This window comes from Mastomys coucha, unplaced genomic scaffold (assembly GCF_008632895.1).
Source record: "Mastomys coucha isolate ucsf_1 unplaced genomic scaffold, UCSF_Mcou_1 pScaffold16, whole genome shotgun sequence".
In the NCBI taxonomy this organism is placed as follows: Eukaryota; Metazoa; Chordata; class Mammalia; order Rodentia; family Muridae; genus Mastomys; species Mastomys coucha.
Window position 1 is genome coordinate 34,557,171 of NW_022196898.1, and position 14,565 is coordinate 34,571,735.

The 14,565-nt window shown below is 47.1% G+C and overlaps 2 protein-coding genes across 4 annotated transcripts in view; one reads left to right on the top strand and one right to left on the bottom strand.

Annotated features, from left to right (window-relative positions):
- Gatb (glutamyl-tRNA amidotransferase subunit B) overlaps positions 1-9,571 on the top strand; it is an 83,150-nt gene extending 73,579 nt beyond the window's left edge. Inside the window, exons 12-13 of the mRNA XM_031374232.1 lie at positions 4,434-4,568; positions 5,915-9,571. Coding sequence (XP_031230092.1) covers positions 4,434-4,568; positions 5,915-6,043 — 264 coding nt within the window. The 3' untranslated portion in view covers positions 6,044-9,571. The remainder of the gene's footprint in view (positions 1-4,433; positions 4,569-5,914) is intronic.
- A 1,839-nt stretch (positions 9,572-11,410) lies between these two features.
- Fam160a1 (family with sequence similarity 160 member A1) overlaps positions 11,411-14,565 on the bottom strand; it is a 256,635-nt gene continuing 253,480 nt past the window's right edge. For all 3 annotated transcript variants that reach the window (XM_031374231.1, XM_031374229.1, XM_031374230.1), the window contains one exon: positions 11,411-13,355. In XM_031374231.1, coding sequence (XP_031230091.1) covers positions 13,102-13,355 — 254 coding nt within the window. In that variant the 3' untranslated portion in view covers positions 11,411-13,101. The remainder of the gene's footprint in view (positions 13,356-14,565) is intronic.

A 14,565-nucleotide genomic window follows, 5' to 3' on the forward strand; every position in this document is an offset into this window, starting at 1 on the left:
CATAGAGTTAGTTGATTTTCACTTGTCCTGCAGGGGCTTCATTTGTCCTTCACTCTGAAGGACATCTGTGCTAAGCATAATAATCTTATTTGGATTTTTTTTTTTTTTAACGACTTGGCATTTTCCATTCTGCTTCCTCCTGGCCTATAAGGTTTCCAGTGAGAAATCTGCTGCAATTCTAACAGAGCTGCTTTTAACTCAGTACTTTCTTGGTCGTGAATGCTTGACAGCTTGATTATAATACTGTGGTAGAGATAATTTCTGATTATGTCTGTTTAGGACTACGGCCTCCTATTCATGGTTTCCTGTGGCCTTCTGCCGTTGCTTATCTCGGTGTGCTCTCAGCCTTTGCTTCCCTCCTCAGATCTGCCAATCACAGACTGTTTATGTTTTCAGGGATTACTTTATATTGGATAACCAGTCAGGGGCTCATTCCTGTGGACAGCTAATCCTCCTCAGCAGGCTTTAATTGCCTGTGGCTTCTGTCTAGGGTGGGCCGCTGTGCGTTTTCTTCCTTCTACAGTAGCATGTCTTGGTGTTGTAACTCTTAAGGTCTTGTTCATGCAGCCATACTGTTAGAGTTTTCTAGGTGAAGTTCCCCTGTCATTTCTAGGAGAGCCAGTTTTGCAACCCTTTTTGATCTTCTGGCATGTGTTCCCTGAGCCCTGCACGTGGGGTAGTGTCGTAGCTGTGTCAATAGGGGCTGAACATCCCCAAATCAGTTTAATCTTGATCAGCTTTTATCTTGATCAGCTGTGGTTTTCTGTAATGCTTTCTGTTTGCTTCAAAGAGACACTTCTTTGATGAGGGTTGAAAGCTGCCCTTATCTGTAGGAATATGTATTACACTGTCAGGAATTACACTGGTTTAGTTAAGTGCCAACAGTGGGTTCTTCTCTGTGATTTCTCAGTGTATACACCATACTATCCTCAAACTTACAGAGATCCTCCTGCCTCTGCCTCCTCAGTGCCAGCTTTAGAGGCATCACCACCACACATGATTTTTACTATAGCCATGCTCCTGAATGTGAGGTAGTATCACAGTGGATAGAGATGTTTCTCTAATTACTAATTAGGTTACATGTCTTTTTGCATCTTATTTTTATAAGTTTTAAATAAGAAGAGATATATGGTATAATTAGTTTTAATGCATTAACAGAGGAGTCCAACAATACCTTAGGTTTTAGAAAGTGTGTGGCAGGAAAAAAACACTCCTGTTGATGATTGGCATTGCCTCTGACAGTGCCAGAGGAGGCGGCACAGATGGTTAGATGACCAGGAAGTGCATGGCTTGACTGCTGGTAGAGATGTGCACAGAGCTTCATCCTGTCCTGAGAATGTACTGAGTCCCACAGACTCCCTCCTCTGTGTTATCTTTGTTATTAATCTCTCTCTCTACCTGCTTCGGCTGACATTGTTGCCAATTAGTTCTGTCCTTTTCCCCTGTCACTGCCTCCTCCTCCTCCTGGGTGTCCCACCAGGGCCTTTGAGGCTTATTGCCTTGGTCCCTCAGCAAGGGACCAGGGCAGTAAGAGGTATCCGCCATGAAGCAGTGCTATTTTTCAGAAATAGAAACCTGAAGATTGTGTGCCATGATGCACAGCCTCCTGGCCACTGTAGACAAAAGCACCCTGCAGTCCTTTTCCAGGAGCCAGGTCTGTGTATTGAAGTGGCAGGTGGCAGTCCCGTCACCTCTCCTCATAAGGACAGGGCCAACTGGGACACATCAGACTCCAGAGCCATCAGCTTCACAGCTAACCTGCATTTAGTCCTAGGTGGCCCAGGCTATGTCCTAACTGCTGGCCAAGCAGCTCAGGAGAAATGATGCCATGTGTGCTGTAGCTCTTTATGACTGTCTAGATGGAAGTGGATAGTCCCATGTCTCCTGAGCATTGTCCATTTAAGTCTTCCAGTGGGACCAGGCAGTGGGGGTCTGTGAAAATGAAAGCCACATCTAACACAGTCCTAGTGCCATTTAAATCAACTTCCTCTGTATGCTGTGGAACGAGTCTTAGAGAAAACACCAAAAGCTTTTGAAATGTAGGAATATTACAGTGTACCATGCACTGATACTGTGTCGCATGACTCAAGTCTCTCTAGGTGCTTCCATTCTCTGCACACCTCATCCTGCCCTGCCCCATCAGGGGCCATGTTGGGTTTGTCCCTTCATACAGGAACAGTCCCCTGTAATAGTTGCCTTTGACCAAGAGGGCTGTCCCTTCTCTGGAGGGACATGGCTCCTTTCCTGACATTTCCCTTGGACAGGCCTATTCTTCCTTATCCTGACTCAAAAGACCACGGTTGGCAACAACAGGTGAGGGGCCTGTGTGTTTTCTTGTATAGTTGGGCAGCAGTTAAGGAGAATATAGATTAAGTTTCCAGGGACACAAGCTATCACTGCCCCGTCTGTGGCTCCTGGCTTGTGTCTGAGTCACTTATGCTCCACATCACTAGATGATGTGACTGTACTGCCAGCCTTTCTCCAGAGCTGCAGCCTTGACATTTAGAAGTGTCTGTGCTGGAGAGCCCTACTTCCCATCCAGGTGATGTGGTTCCAGCACCCACCAGTATTTGACCCTTAGGCCCCAGGCAAGGAAAGACTCGTCAGCCTGTTCAGGGTCCCCTGGGCCTGAGAAGTGGTTCCCTGGTCCAGGAGTGACCCAGTAACCCCAGGATGGAGGAGCCAGGAGGAGTGACTCTCTATACTTGCTAAACATCTCTGCCTCCATACCTGGAAGTAGCTGCCCTGTGAGTTCTCATTGACAAGGCCCAGCGGTTAATTACCTGCAGGCTGGTCGGAGATGAGCCTGAGGATCATCTTTTCTGACTTTGAATGTCTGAACTGGGAACTTTTAAGGGGTTTGTGCAGATGACCCTGAAGGATGGGGGTTAACTTCACCAGGTTATGATAAATAGAACTCATAAACATTAGCTTTTTATTAATATAAGCAAGTGCTCCTGTAGTAGGAAGTGCTGGCCACACATATCTCTGTTGTCCTCTACCTTAGTTTTTGAGGCAAGAACCCCACTGAATCTGCAGCTTTCTAGTCTGATAAGGCTACCTGGCCAGCAACCTGAAGGGATCCTCCTGTCCCCATCTGCCCAGTGATGGCACCAACTCAGGTCCCCATAATTGCAGAACAAGTTCTGTACCCCTGTAGTCTTAGCTAAGCAAAATAAAGCAGGGATAGAGCAGAAGCTCCTCAGACTTGCCTGTGGGCAACTCCCACCCAGATAACCCACACTGAAAGACTGATCACTCGGTGGGGATGCTCATGAATACTGAGTCCTTACCACATTCCACTCCCTCTCATACTTCTCTCCTGGTCAGGTCTATTTTCTCATGAATAGGTTTAAAGATCTGTGTTCCATACTTTTCCTGACCATCTTATAAATGTTGTTTGAAAGGCTGTGTTTCACATTTCTTATGTTTCTCCTGGGCCACCAGGACCAGGTAGAGGTGGCTAGAGAGGTGCCCCCAAAGCACCCACAGTGGGACCCTCCTCACATGCATCCTGGGCTGGGAGGTACAGGAGTCTGACCAGCTGAACGGAGGCACGGTCATGATACATATTCTTGGTTTGTTTTCCATTCTCATGACGGGAGACTTAATCCTGCTGGCACCCAGAGCATCTCCTTCTCTCAACTTTAGCATGTGTGCTGGTTACTGAAGAGTCTTTCCTGGAGGGAGGGGCTGCGCAGTGACACCATGGAGACAGGAGTGCCCCTGTGTCATATGGCTGCAGGCTGAGGGAGGAAACCAACCACAGCCACAAATGCCCTTCCATAACTGGCCTTTTCCCTGAATTTGACTCCTTTGGAGATCTGTTATTATCTAAGTAGAAAAATAAGTAGACCATTGACAGATAACTATTTTAGTCAGATTGGACTCAACTCTCCCAATAGGACATGAGGAAGGGAGGCCAGAGCCTGTGAGCTGTGATTTGGTTTTGGTTGTTTTCTATTGTATATCTTCATTATGGGGTTACTTCACTGCCTCCCCCAGTCCTGCTTCCTGCAGGCTGCTCTGGACTGTACATGCAGTGGCTTCCTCCTGCTGCCTATCCTTTATAAAATGTTACCTCCATTAATTAGTTCAGTGGCTTCGAGCTAGATCCATCTCCAGCCCTCTATGAGGAGGACAGGTTGCCTTGCTTGGGTCAGCAAGTGAGAGACATACCTGGCTGACCTGAGTCCTCTTCCTCTTCATGGGAGGAGCCAGCTAACACCGGGAGATTTGATTTGTAGAAGGGAGGGGGGTCCCAGCCCTCTGGGAAGGTTATGGGAGAGATGGTGGCTTCTCCCTGGGTCAGGCCATGCATCTGGGTGCTAACTGGATCTGCAGCTCCCTTCCCTGCCCTCCACATCACCACAGGCACAAGGAGGTGGCAGAAGCATCGGGTCTTCACACTCCTCTCTCCCTCTCTTCTGCAGGTGTTTGAGGAGCTGTGGAAGGGGGAGGGGAAGACAGCAGCACAGATCGTGTCAGAACAGCAGCTGGAGCTGATGCAGGATGGAGAGGCCCTGGAAGAGCTCTGTCAGGCCACCATAGATGGACACCCCCAAGTGGTGACTATCTCCAATAGGAGCAAGTTCTTTGTGTACAACAGGAGTGAGGGCCAGCTGCCGCCTGTCCACGGTCGGTGCTGCAGCCAAGACCCTTCCTCAGGAGGGCTCACCCAGCCCTACCAATCCCTACTTGTGTGTCAGTGGTTAAATGGCCAGGACATTGGCCACGGACATGAAACGCGCAGCTTCATGCTCCTGTGAGCACACTTCTTTATTAGTTAGTGCCTGCTCTATGGAGTCAGTTTAAAGGGGTATGGTCAAGTATCCAAGCTCAAGTTGTAACTTGAAGGTCTGTCGCTTTCTTCAAAGTTCCTATATCTACATTCCTTGTGGCTGCCTGTCCTTCAGCTGTGAGGGAGGAAAGGGCTAGAAGTGCTTCAGTTTGATGGCTTTTGAGAGAAGGGAAAATGCAGAGAGGAAAATGATCTGTAAATTACAGAGAAAATCCTTTGACAGAAACGTGGCTGAAAACCAAGTCATTTTGTGTTCTTAGCATAGCACAAGATAGAAAAACCATGCCAAGTTGCAGGGCTCCCTTCTTCCCAACCCACCCCAGGTCTAATCATACTGTCTAGAGAGATACTTTTCAGTGGGGAAAAATTGCTAGTATCTCTTTGAGAACAGTGCACACCCACCCATCAGTGTGCGGGGACACTGAGGCTCAGTGAAGAACCCTTGATGAGGAAAATGAGCCCACAGCATCCCAGCAGTTTCCATCTTCCTGTCCCATCTGCCCTGACTGATAAGAGCACATTGGTTTCAGAGTTGTCCTGCGGCACTCAAGCACACTAATGCCAATCAAGGCACTAGCAGAGGGAGGCCAGCACGGGCTCTCTGATGGTGCTCAGCCCTTCCTGCCTGCCGTTACTACCCCCTACCTGCTTAGCTCACTGAGTGAGCTGCCATCCTAAAAGGTTTGTTTTCCAAGAAGCAGTTCTAGTTGGCAGGGAGCAAGGGTGTCTGCCAGCAGCACCGGAGAATTTGAGAGGCATCCCTGCCTTATTCAGTGTGATGTTTAGAATCACAGAGATGATCCCCTGCGACTGCTGCTTTGTGGCCCCAGAAGAGAGAGTTCTGGATCTGGCATACCATTGTTGCCAGGCTGTCATTGTCACTTGTGACCTATCACTGTCCCCTTGCTCATTTTAATCAGAAGGCAGAGAAGCCAAATCCCCTTTGACAGGAACCTAGAAACCTCTCAGAAGTTAATCCCCTCCTCTCTTCCCTCATTTTACACCTTTCATGAAGGGAAGAAAGAACCTGAATTTAATTTGCAGTCAGCAGAAACCTTGAAGATTCTTGGTAGGAGTCTCTTCATTTTCACCTCCTAACTTCTGTCTTTACAGGTGATGGATGTGAAGAAAAGAAACCCCAAAGCTATAAATAAGCTGATTGGGTTGGTCCGGAAAGCAAGCCTAAGCAGAGCAGACCCGATTCTGATAAAGGAAATATTGGAGAGGAAGCTGTCATTGTGAGACTTGTGGGGTCCCTCTGCTGGAGGGAGGACAGTGTGGCTCTGAGAAGAGGGGCCTGTGAGGGCTGGCATTCATGTGCTGTACAAGTTGTGTCTCTTCGACCCTAGCCAAGCTACACCTCCTAGGAGGCAATACTTTACACGTGTGTGTGTCCTCCAAGCCCCCATGACCTGAGAGGCAGCCATCACGGAAGACCAGCAGCCAGAGTGTCAGCCTCACTGTCTGGAAATAGCCCCATGATGGTGGCAGCAGTGACCAAAGAAATCATAATTCTAAACAGAATAAAGTTTGTGTAAACTTTAAATTTAAAGTCAGGTGCCAAGGATGCTTCCTAGAGCCAAGCAGTGCTCCCCATCCTAAAGCCCAACAGACTAAGAGCATGGCAGCATGAGTGCAGTGTGTTCAGACCTCCGCACGGGCTAGTGAAGATGCACACAAAAGAACCGAACGTGGTATTCAGGCAGGGGAGGGCAGGAGGATGCTGGCACCCATTGCCTGTTGAATGCAGACACTACGGCCTGCTCAGCTCCCAGTGAATTAAGGTGACACACAAGTTCTCAGATAAATTTAATGAATAAAATATATACTGAAATAGCACTTAAAAATTAACTTCCACTTAAGAGATTGTATAGTTTACACCCCTCCCACAAACAATGCTTAGGCAAAAAAAAAAAAAAAAAAAAAAAAAAAAAAGAAGAAGAAGAGAAAAGCTGAAGCATCAAGTTGTTTTACCTGGGAAGAATAAGATTCTACTCTAATAAATCAGAATGTTGACCTTTAACTGTCTGTGGGCCAGCTGCCTCCATCCTCAGCTCTGAGATGGTATGTCCCCCTTGTTCCTAAGATGTCTGGTACCTCACACCAACCACACTCTTTCTAATGACTAGTTTTGAAAATGTTTTTTTAGAAGTGTTTGTCAAACTGACAGAGATGGGGAACTCTTGGAGGCCCTCATCTTAGACTAGATTCTCAGGCCTGGTAAGAACATTGCCGGGCACTATCATTCCAGGGCAACTGAAGAATGGGAGGAAAGTGGACACAGCCATCACCAGAAGATGGCCCCCAGCATTGCTAAGTAGGAGCGAAGGAAAGCAACCTCGCCCAGCCAAAAGCTGAGCCCTGAGTGGACATCAGTTCTGTGGTCTGTTTCAGACAAGGAGGAGGAGGTAACTTTAGAATGCTCCCTCACTCAGGAAGCCAGGGACACATGTGCTACCCTGATGAAACTGCTATTCAGGCGTCCCACTAGCCTTCCTACAAGAGAGAAGGGAGACCTGAACTCCAGTGACCAGAGGTGCTCAGATCTTAATCTGACAAGACCTTTATCTCAAAGAACAGGAAGGTTCCATTTTATAACCTCCATTTTTACTAAAAAATGGTTCATCTGGCTTGGCCATCAAGCCTTGCAGAAAGCACTTACAAAGCTAACATCTTGGGCTCATCCCAATGGGTGGTGCAGCTCAGTGGAAGCAGTTTCCAAAACCTATTTTACCAATTGGAAAACATTTGGACTGAGTGTTCCCAGAGGAGATGCCATCAGCACGCAGTCTTTCCAAGGCTCCTCCCAGCGAGCTCTGACAATCTTGAAACCCTAAGGCAGGTTTTGAGCTCATAACCACAGCTACTAGGGAAATAGCCAAACCCATGAACTGCATGACTAGATACATTTGAAAGATGTGTTTATATAACATTTTAAAAGTCTGGCTCTGCTGGTGCCTGGGTGCAGTGCAAGAGGACTTTCCACTTCTGCCTGAGCACGGATGTGCTCTGGTTGGTCTGCTAGGGTGAGTCTCATTAGAATGTATGAGTGGCACCATAGCTGAAGCCACTGCCATCTGTCAATAGAATCTACACACCTGTAGCCGGGTAGGGGACTTGGAAGCCATGGCTGGTAGCAAAAAGTGCTTCAAACTGTTGCTTTCTCAGTCCCCCAGAGCCAGCTCTACCTGCTCAGGACCAAACCATGTACACTGATGCTTCATGGCAGGTTGAGCTTCCTTGTGGAAGCTAACATGGAGCCTAAGTTAATCTAACCCAAGGAGCAAAGAAGGGCTGCTAATTACCAAGATTTTAAATTCTGGGTCATCTCCATGGACCTGCTAGGTTCATTCCTGAGTGGAACTTTTGTTCATTTCTCTCAAGGCACAGATAGAAAACCTATCAGTATTCTACAAGCTGAGTTCCACACCACCACCCCCCTTAACATAATTATTGGGTAATCTGGAAACATACCATGAAAGGTTTGCACCTCTTTAAGTTGGCCATTTCAGGATTATAGCCTACGGCTTGGCCTACAATTTATATTGTATCTTTCAATTAGATCGGATTTAGTTATCATTTCAAGGACTCTAAAGAGGAAGGAAGGAAAAGCACTCCACCTAGAAGGCCATGTAATTTGCCCATTGCTAGAAGGAGTGTGGCTGTGGCCACAGTGCTGCTTCGGCAGGTTCTAGACAAATACACCTGGGAACTGCCTTGCAACATCGATGGCCCGTGGGCAGAGAGGTAGAAGGCATGTGTTCGAGTGCTCTTTCACTGGCTCCCCAGGTCATGGCTAGGCAGAAGCCTTGTAAGCAAGATGATCAGCACCAAATCCCTTCTGTAAAGTGTCTGCAGGGACAAAAGAGGTCTGGCTTTTGGTGGGCCTTGTCCCAGTAAAGTGTCACTTGATATACTAAGGAGGACAGACTTGTGCAGCCTCAGCTCAGTGAGATTTATAATCTGGTCTTAGTATTTCCGTCGTCTGTTCAGGTTCTGAAGTAACACACTCATTTAAACTCCATAAGAGAGCCCAGAAATGAACACCAAGTACACAGGGACAGAATCCTGTGGTCAGGTTTGTGTGGGCAGCAGCGACCTGGGTTAACTCACACCTTCAAAGACACGAACCAAGAACACGACTTCCTAGCTGATGGTTCTGAGAGCAATAATCCACAGAAACCTACCTACTGTGCCTTCCTCTCCCTCCCCCTTCACCCCCCATCCTTGTCCCTAAAGAGCCTCACAGGAAATCTCCTGTAAAAGCCCTGTTTATCCAGTTAATGAGCTGCCGAGATAATCTGTCCTCCAAAACAAATGCTGGACTAACTAATAGATGGAGAAGGGATTTGCTGAGGCAGATGGTCCCAGAAGCCATTCTGAGCCCTCCAAGAGCCTTTTGTGAGGCATTAAGTTTATGATGGTCATCCTAAAAGAAGAAAAAAAAAACCCAACTCTGTTCTCTTAAAATGTCTCCTCGACAGACTTAAGAGTGGTCTACTCACTCTTGTTCTAAGCCCAGACATTATGGGGAATTAGTGTTATAATATGCACAGACTGGTGGCTGACTCGGAAAGGGGCTAAGCTATCTCCCTAATGGTTTAAAGCTGTGTGGCCTCCGCAGCCTGAGGAGCCGCTGCCTCAGGAAAAGCTAACTGCAGAGATGACTTGAGGGTTGCAGCAAACTGTACATTTGGCTGTCTCGCGCCAGTGACTTGAAGTGGCATGTGCAATAATAGCTGTCCTGCAAGAAAGCATTTCATAAAGATGGCAAGCTTGACAGCCATTCCTGCAAACACACAGCTGCTAATTAGCAGTTGAACTAGACTGCTCTTAAATGAGAATTTGAACATAGTCTTATTTAACATCATGTCTGTGACATGCCCCACCATGCTGGCCAGACTTCCCTACTGACATCACAACTTTAGACCTGTAATGGAGCTGGAAGCAAACCCACATGACTACTAGTACAGAGATGCAAACAACTGCTGACCCTGAGTATCACCGCCTACCCAAACTAGAGCAACCCAATCCTTCTCAGATTCAGTTTCTAGATTCTGTTTACCGGAGGATACTTTGATGACAATACCCCGCCTCAGGATGTCTTAACTCGAAAATAATCAACAGCTACATCTATGCTAAATAAAAAGCCACCTGCTAAGGACAGCTCATTGCGTGCAAGGACCTGCAAAGCACTGAATGTATGCCCCTGCCACACAACAGATTTCAGCTCTACTCTCAGCGTGTAACAGTGCTTTCCACAGCAATGCTGAGCCAAATGGGGACCATGTCACAATGGCTCTGCCAGAGAAAGAAAGGGTTTAATAATAAAACCATCTTTAATAAGTTGTTCTTGCAACTGTACTTCCGATCTGGGAGACTGTATTTTATCTCATGAAATTGTGTTTTAGGCTGAAACTACAACAGATTTCCTTCGTTAGAATTTTTACATTTACCTGGCTATTTTCAAAATCAATTTTAACTATCCCTGTGCGCTTATGTATTTTGAACCGTAAAGCTCACTCAGTCTAGACCTCTTAAGCAGACCCTGAATTATGGATCCAGGTTAATGTTGTGATGTTCCAGGAGCCCTCCACCCCCGTCCCTGCTGAGACCCGTCAGGCTAGACATAGTGACGCCAATCCAGGACCTGTGCCAGGGTCTGTATCTACTGATACTCTGCAAGCATGGCAGCTGTCATAGGGTAGAGGACAGGGTCCCTGGGGCATGTTTTCAACATGTCAAATCTCTCTAAACATTCTCTCCATATGAATATACATACATATATATATATATATATATATGTATATATATATATGTATATATATACACACACACATACACACACACACATATGGCTTCAACCTGTACATTCATGACGCGTATGTTCCTACAAAGAACTGCCACAGACTGTCCCTAAAGCAGTGTTCACTCTTCATGCTATCAGGACTTACCCTCCCCCTGGCTGTAGCTCAGTCTGCTCTTGGCATGTCCACACCATTCCTGGCTACTTAGCTCAGCTGCATGAGCCCTGAGGTGCACCATGCTCTATTCCCAGCTGACTTTTGTTTTGTAAAGCTCTGAACACAGCCCTCTGAGGGAAGATGTCTGGACTCGGGAACAAATGGAGGGAGTCAGAGAAGAGGTGTCAAATGAGTTTGCTATCAACATCCCATCCTAGGTAGTCTGAGCCCAACCCTTATCTGAGACCTGTCCATCATCCGTGCCCTCTTTTAACTTAAGTCTACAGCAGTACCTTGTGTGTGTGTTGGAGGACGGGGTGGTCACTCTTTCCCAATAGGCACCTTCCACAAAGGGCACTCTGGGGTGTATAATGAATATGTGAAGTGGGTAAGTAGCAGCATGCTTACTTAGCATATTACAAGGGGAGAAATACGAACTTGGGAAGAATCAATAGCAACACCAGAAAATGGAGATGAGCATAAAACCACAGAGCTAAAGAACGCCCTTTGCAGATATGGCTTCAGCATTCAATGGCTTGGCAAGCACAAATAACCGGACAAAGTGGGGTTTAAAGGAGAAGCAGTTCCTTTAGCTGCTCCTCCCTCACTAGCTGAAGCTACTGTCTTCTAATGGAGACTTGTGGGGCATGCATCAGGAAGGCAAGAACAGGCCAATTTACTGTGCCTTCCACGTGCTGGCTGATGCACCATGGCTGGGCAAACTGGTTTTCTAAATACATGTAAAGTCAGCAATATTCCATGAACAGGTAAGGGGGTTTCTCGTTTAGGCTATAATACACTGTCACCTGGCCTAGGCCAGATCTACTTGGGCATTCGCTCATGGGCTAGCTCTCCAGCTTTCTCAATCTAAAACTACTTCAAGATCTTGCGAAGGCCTGCAGTGCCTCAGAGCTGATTCTTTCCTCCATCACTCTCTTGTACCAGGGACCTGACTGTCACAAACTAGGGTTCCGAAGACACAACCAATGGGACTGGCCTCACCCTTGGGGCTCAGCACAGATGCCCACAAAGAACAGAGAGAGCTAGGCATTGCATCCCTCCACCAGGGAGACTCCGCCACCTCACTTCAGAGCCAGGTTCAGAACATAAGGTGACTGTAATATTCATAAATACAAGTTGTGGTCTGTGTGTGTGTGTGTGTGTGTGTGTGTGTGTGTCTTTCCTCCCTGTTTGGTAGTTATTTTATAAAGCTATGACTGAAGTATAACCATGCTGTTGGGAACAGGCTGGCAAGCAGCCAGAGATGCCAGTACATCCCAACTGGGGCATCCTCTACTGCTGGATACTTGGCATGCACCATGGCCGTGAGGAGGGAGACACCAGCAGGCACCTGGCTTCACAAGTTCCCTGTGACCTGTATGCATCTCTGTCCTAGCTGACATGGGATGTACAGTGCTCATTTCTCTACAAGTACAGCATATTAGTAAAATAAAACCAGAGTTTCTCCAGTTACAGTTAGCATAGTTTTATCTTTTGCATCCATTCCAAGATCTGCACCCCCCACCAAAAAAAAAAAAATCCTCTGTGCATCACAAGTTAACATTTGTTTTCATAAAACACTTAAACAGTAATTTTTTTAACAAGTATATGACACCACACTTTTTTCATCTGATCAAATACCTAAGATCCAAAGTTTGCATAGGTATGCTTCCTTTTGTACTGAATTAAGGCTGTCTTGTGTTTTGGTTGTGCTCCAGTGATTAGAACAGCTCTCAAGCCACAAGAAAAAAAAAATCCTGCATTCCAGATTCTCTCTGTGTGAATTTTTGGGCAGACAGCTGGGGCTTGGGGACTTTCCCACAACATAAGGCAATACGTGTGGAGAGATTGCTAGTCCTAGGAGTAAAATTCTGAGCGGCCAATGATGTGTCCTGTGTGGCAGGGGGAGCTCCACGTTCTTACACTGCATGCCAGCGCAGAGGTTGCCAGGCATGTGCGTGCTGCAGAGGAGTCTCCTCGAGACTGCTGAGGAGCTGACCCCCTGGTAGCCAGAGATCACAGAGCCTCACTGTGTGCTCCATGGCGTCCGAGCTACAAGCTGAATGTCTTCCTCCACTCCTAGGCATGGGAGAACAACTACAAACCATTTGAAGAGGAAAAACAGCAGAAAGGACCTGCCAAGGAGACAGCCAGCTCACAAGGCTTACATTCCATATAACAAGGGGAGAGAGAGAAGGTGCACCAAAACCCCTCCCTCTAAATCAAGTATTGTCAGGAAATATCAAAGATGTTTTTGATAAGCAGCTTTGCATTTAACATTCAGTCAGGACACTATAACCTTATAAAACCAAATCTCTATGAAAATAGTATAAAAGGCTAACAGCAAGAGTCTTCAAAGTCCCCCAGGATCTTGTAACACAGAATGGAGTGTTCTTGGGCCAAGGCTGCCAGCTCCTTCAGGAACTCTGGGAAGAGAGCAGCAGCCAGCATGGTGTTCTTCACCGGCAGAGGCAGGTTTGGGGGTGCCCTGGTCACTTTGGCTCTGTTGCCCAGGAAGGGCTGAAGCACACGTGGAGGGCCATCCAAAAGGGTCTTGTCACTCTCTGGCCTGGAGATCTCCTGAATGGGATCTGAAAACAGAAAGGAGACAGTCCTGGGACTCTGAAGTGACAAGTGTATGTGTGAGGGGCACGTGAATTCGTGGAATGGTCCTGGGTGCAGTTGCTCACCTGACTAGATCCTGAAGTTAGCCCTGGTGTTCTCCGTGACAAGCTTATCCAGCTTGACACAGCTAGCACTCAGCTTGTAATACAGGACTGTCTACCTAAAATCACATACAGGGGATGAGATGCGGCAATACTGGTTTGCAAGAAATTCCCAGCTAGATACAGTGCTGGCACCCAGAAGTCCTGATTATCTGGGAGGCCAAGAAAGAAGAGTCATGTGAGCTCAGTAGTTCAAGATAAGCCTGGGCAACAGAGCAAACCCCTGACTGCATGGATGGATGGGTGGATGGATGGATGGACAGATGGACGGACAGACAGACAGACAGTAGGCAGGCAGACAGGCAGGCTGACTTCCAATAGTTCCTGCTCCACTGCTGTCAGTTGAATGGAGATTGGGCTCAAGGGAAATCTACCAAGGACACCTGTGGCCCTCTGCTCTCCTGACACTCAGTACTGAGCCAACCACTCTACTGCCAGGGCAGCCCTGGTCACCAGGTGCAGCTCCTTAAACTCCTGTGTTCTGCAGCTGTTGCTCTGACCTCCACTTCCCAGAAACCCCAGCCTGTGCTGTCTGGGTCCTCTAGCCCCCAAAACACAAGAAGAGTAAGAGACCCCTCTAGATCGCCAGAGATAGTGGGGAGGACCAGGCTAAAAATTCACATAGCCATCAGGATCTAATGGCAACAAAGAGCTTGGACAGCCAACACTTAGAGAGGGCTCCAGGGCCTGTGTCTGTTTCAGTAATGTAAATCTAAGATGTTACGAGCCCAGGTTCCAGCACATCCAGCTGATTTGCATTTTTATACCAAATCAGTTCTCCTAATTAAAATGGTCCAATCTCCCTGACGCTGACTCCTGGGCTCTCCAGCCCTCGTGTCTGTAGGAGTTATTTATGCCACCTTCTGCCCCTCCCCGGATGATCCCACTACTCCTTCTAAATCACAGTATCCAGGCTCTTCATTATCCTGGCTGCTTTTTAGAATTCAGCCCCATTTTTCAACACTTTTCAGAGTGTTGCTTAACGACAGCACTAAAAATTCTTGACATTTATAGTACTTTCTACATCTCACTACTATAGTCTTTAGTGTTAAAAAAAAAATCCTCTACTTTGCTG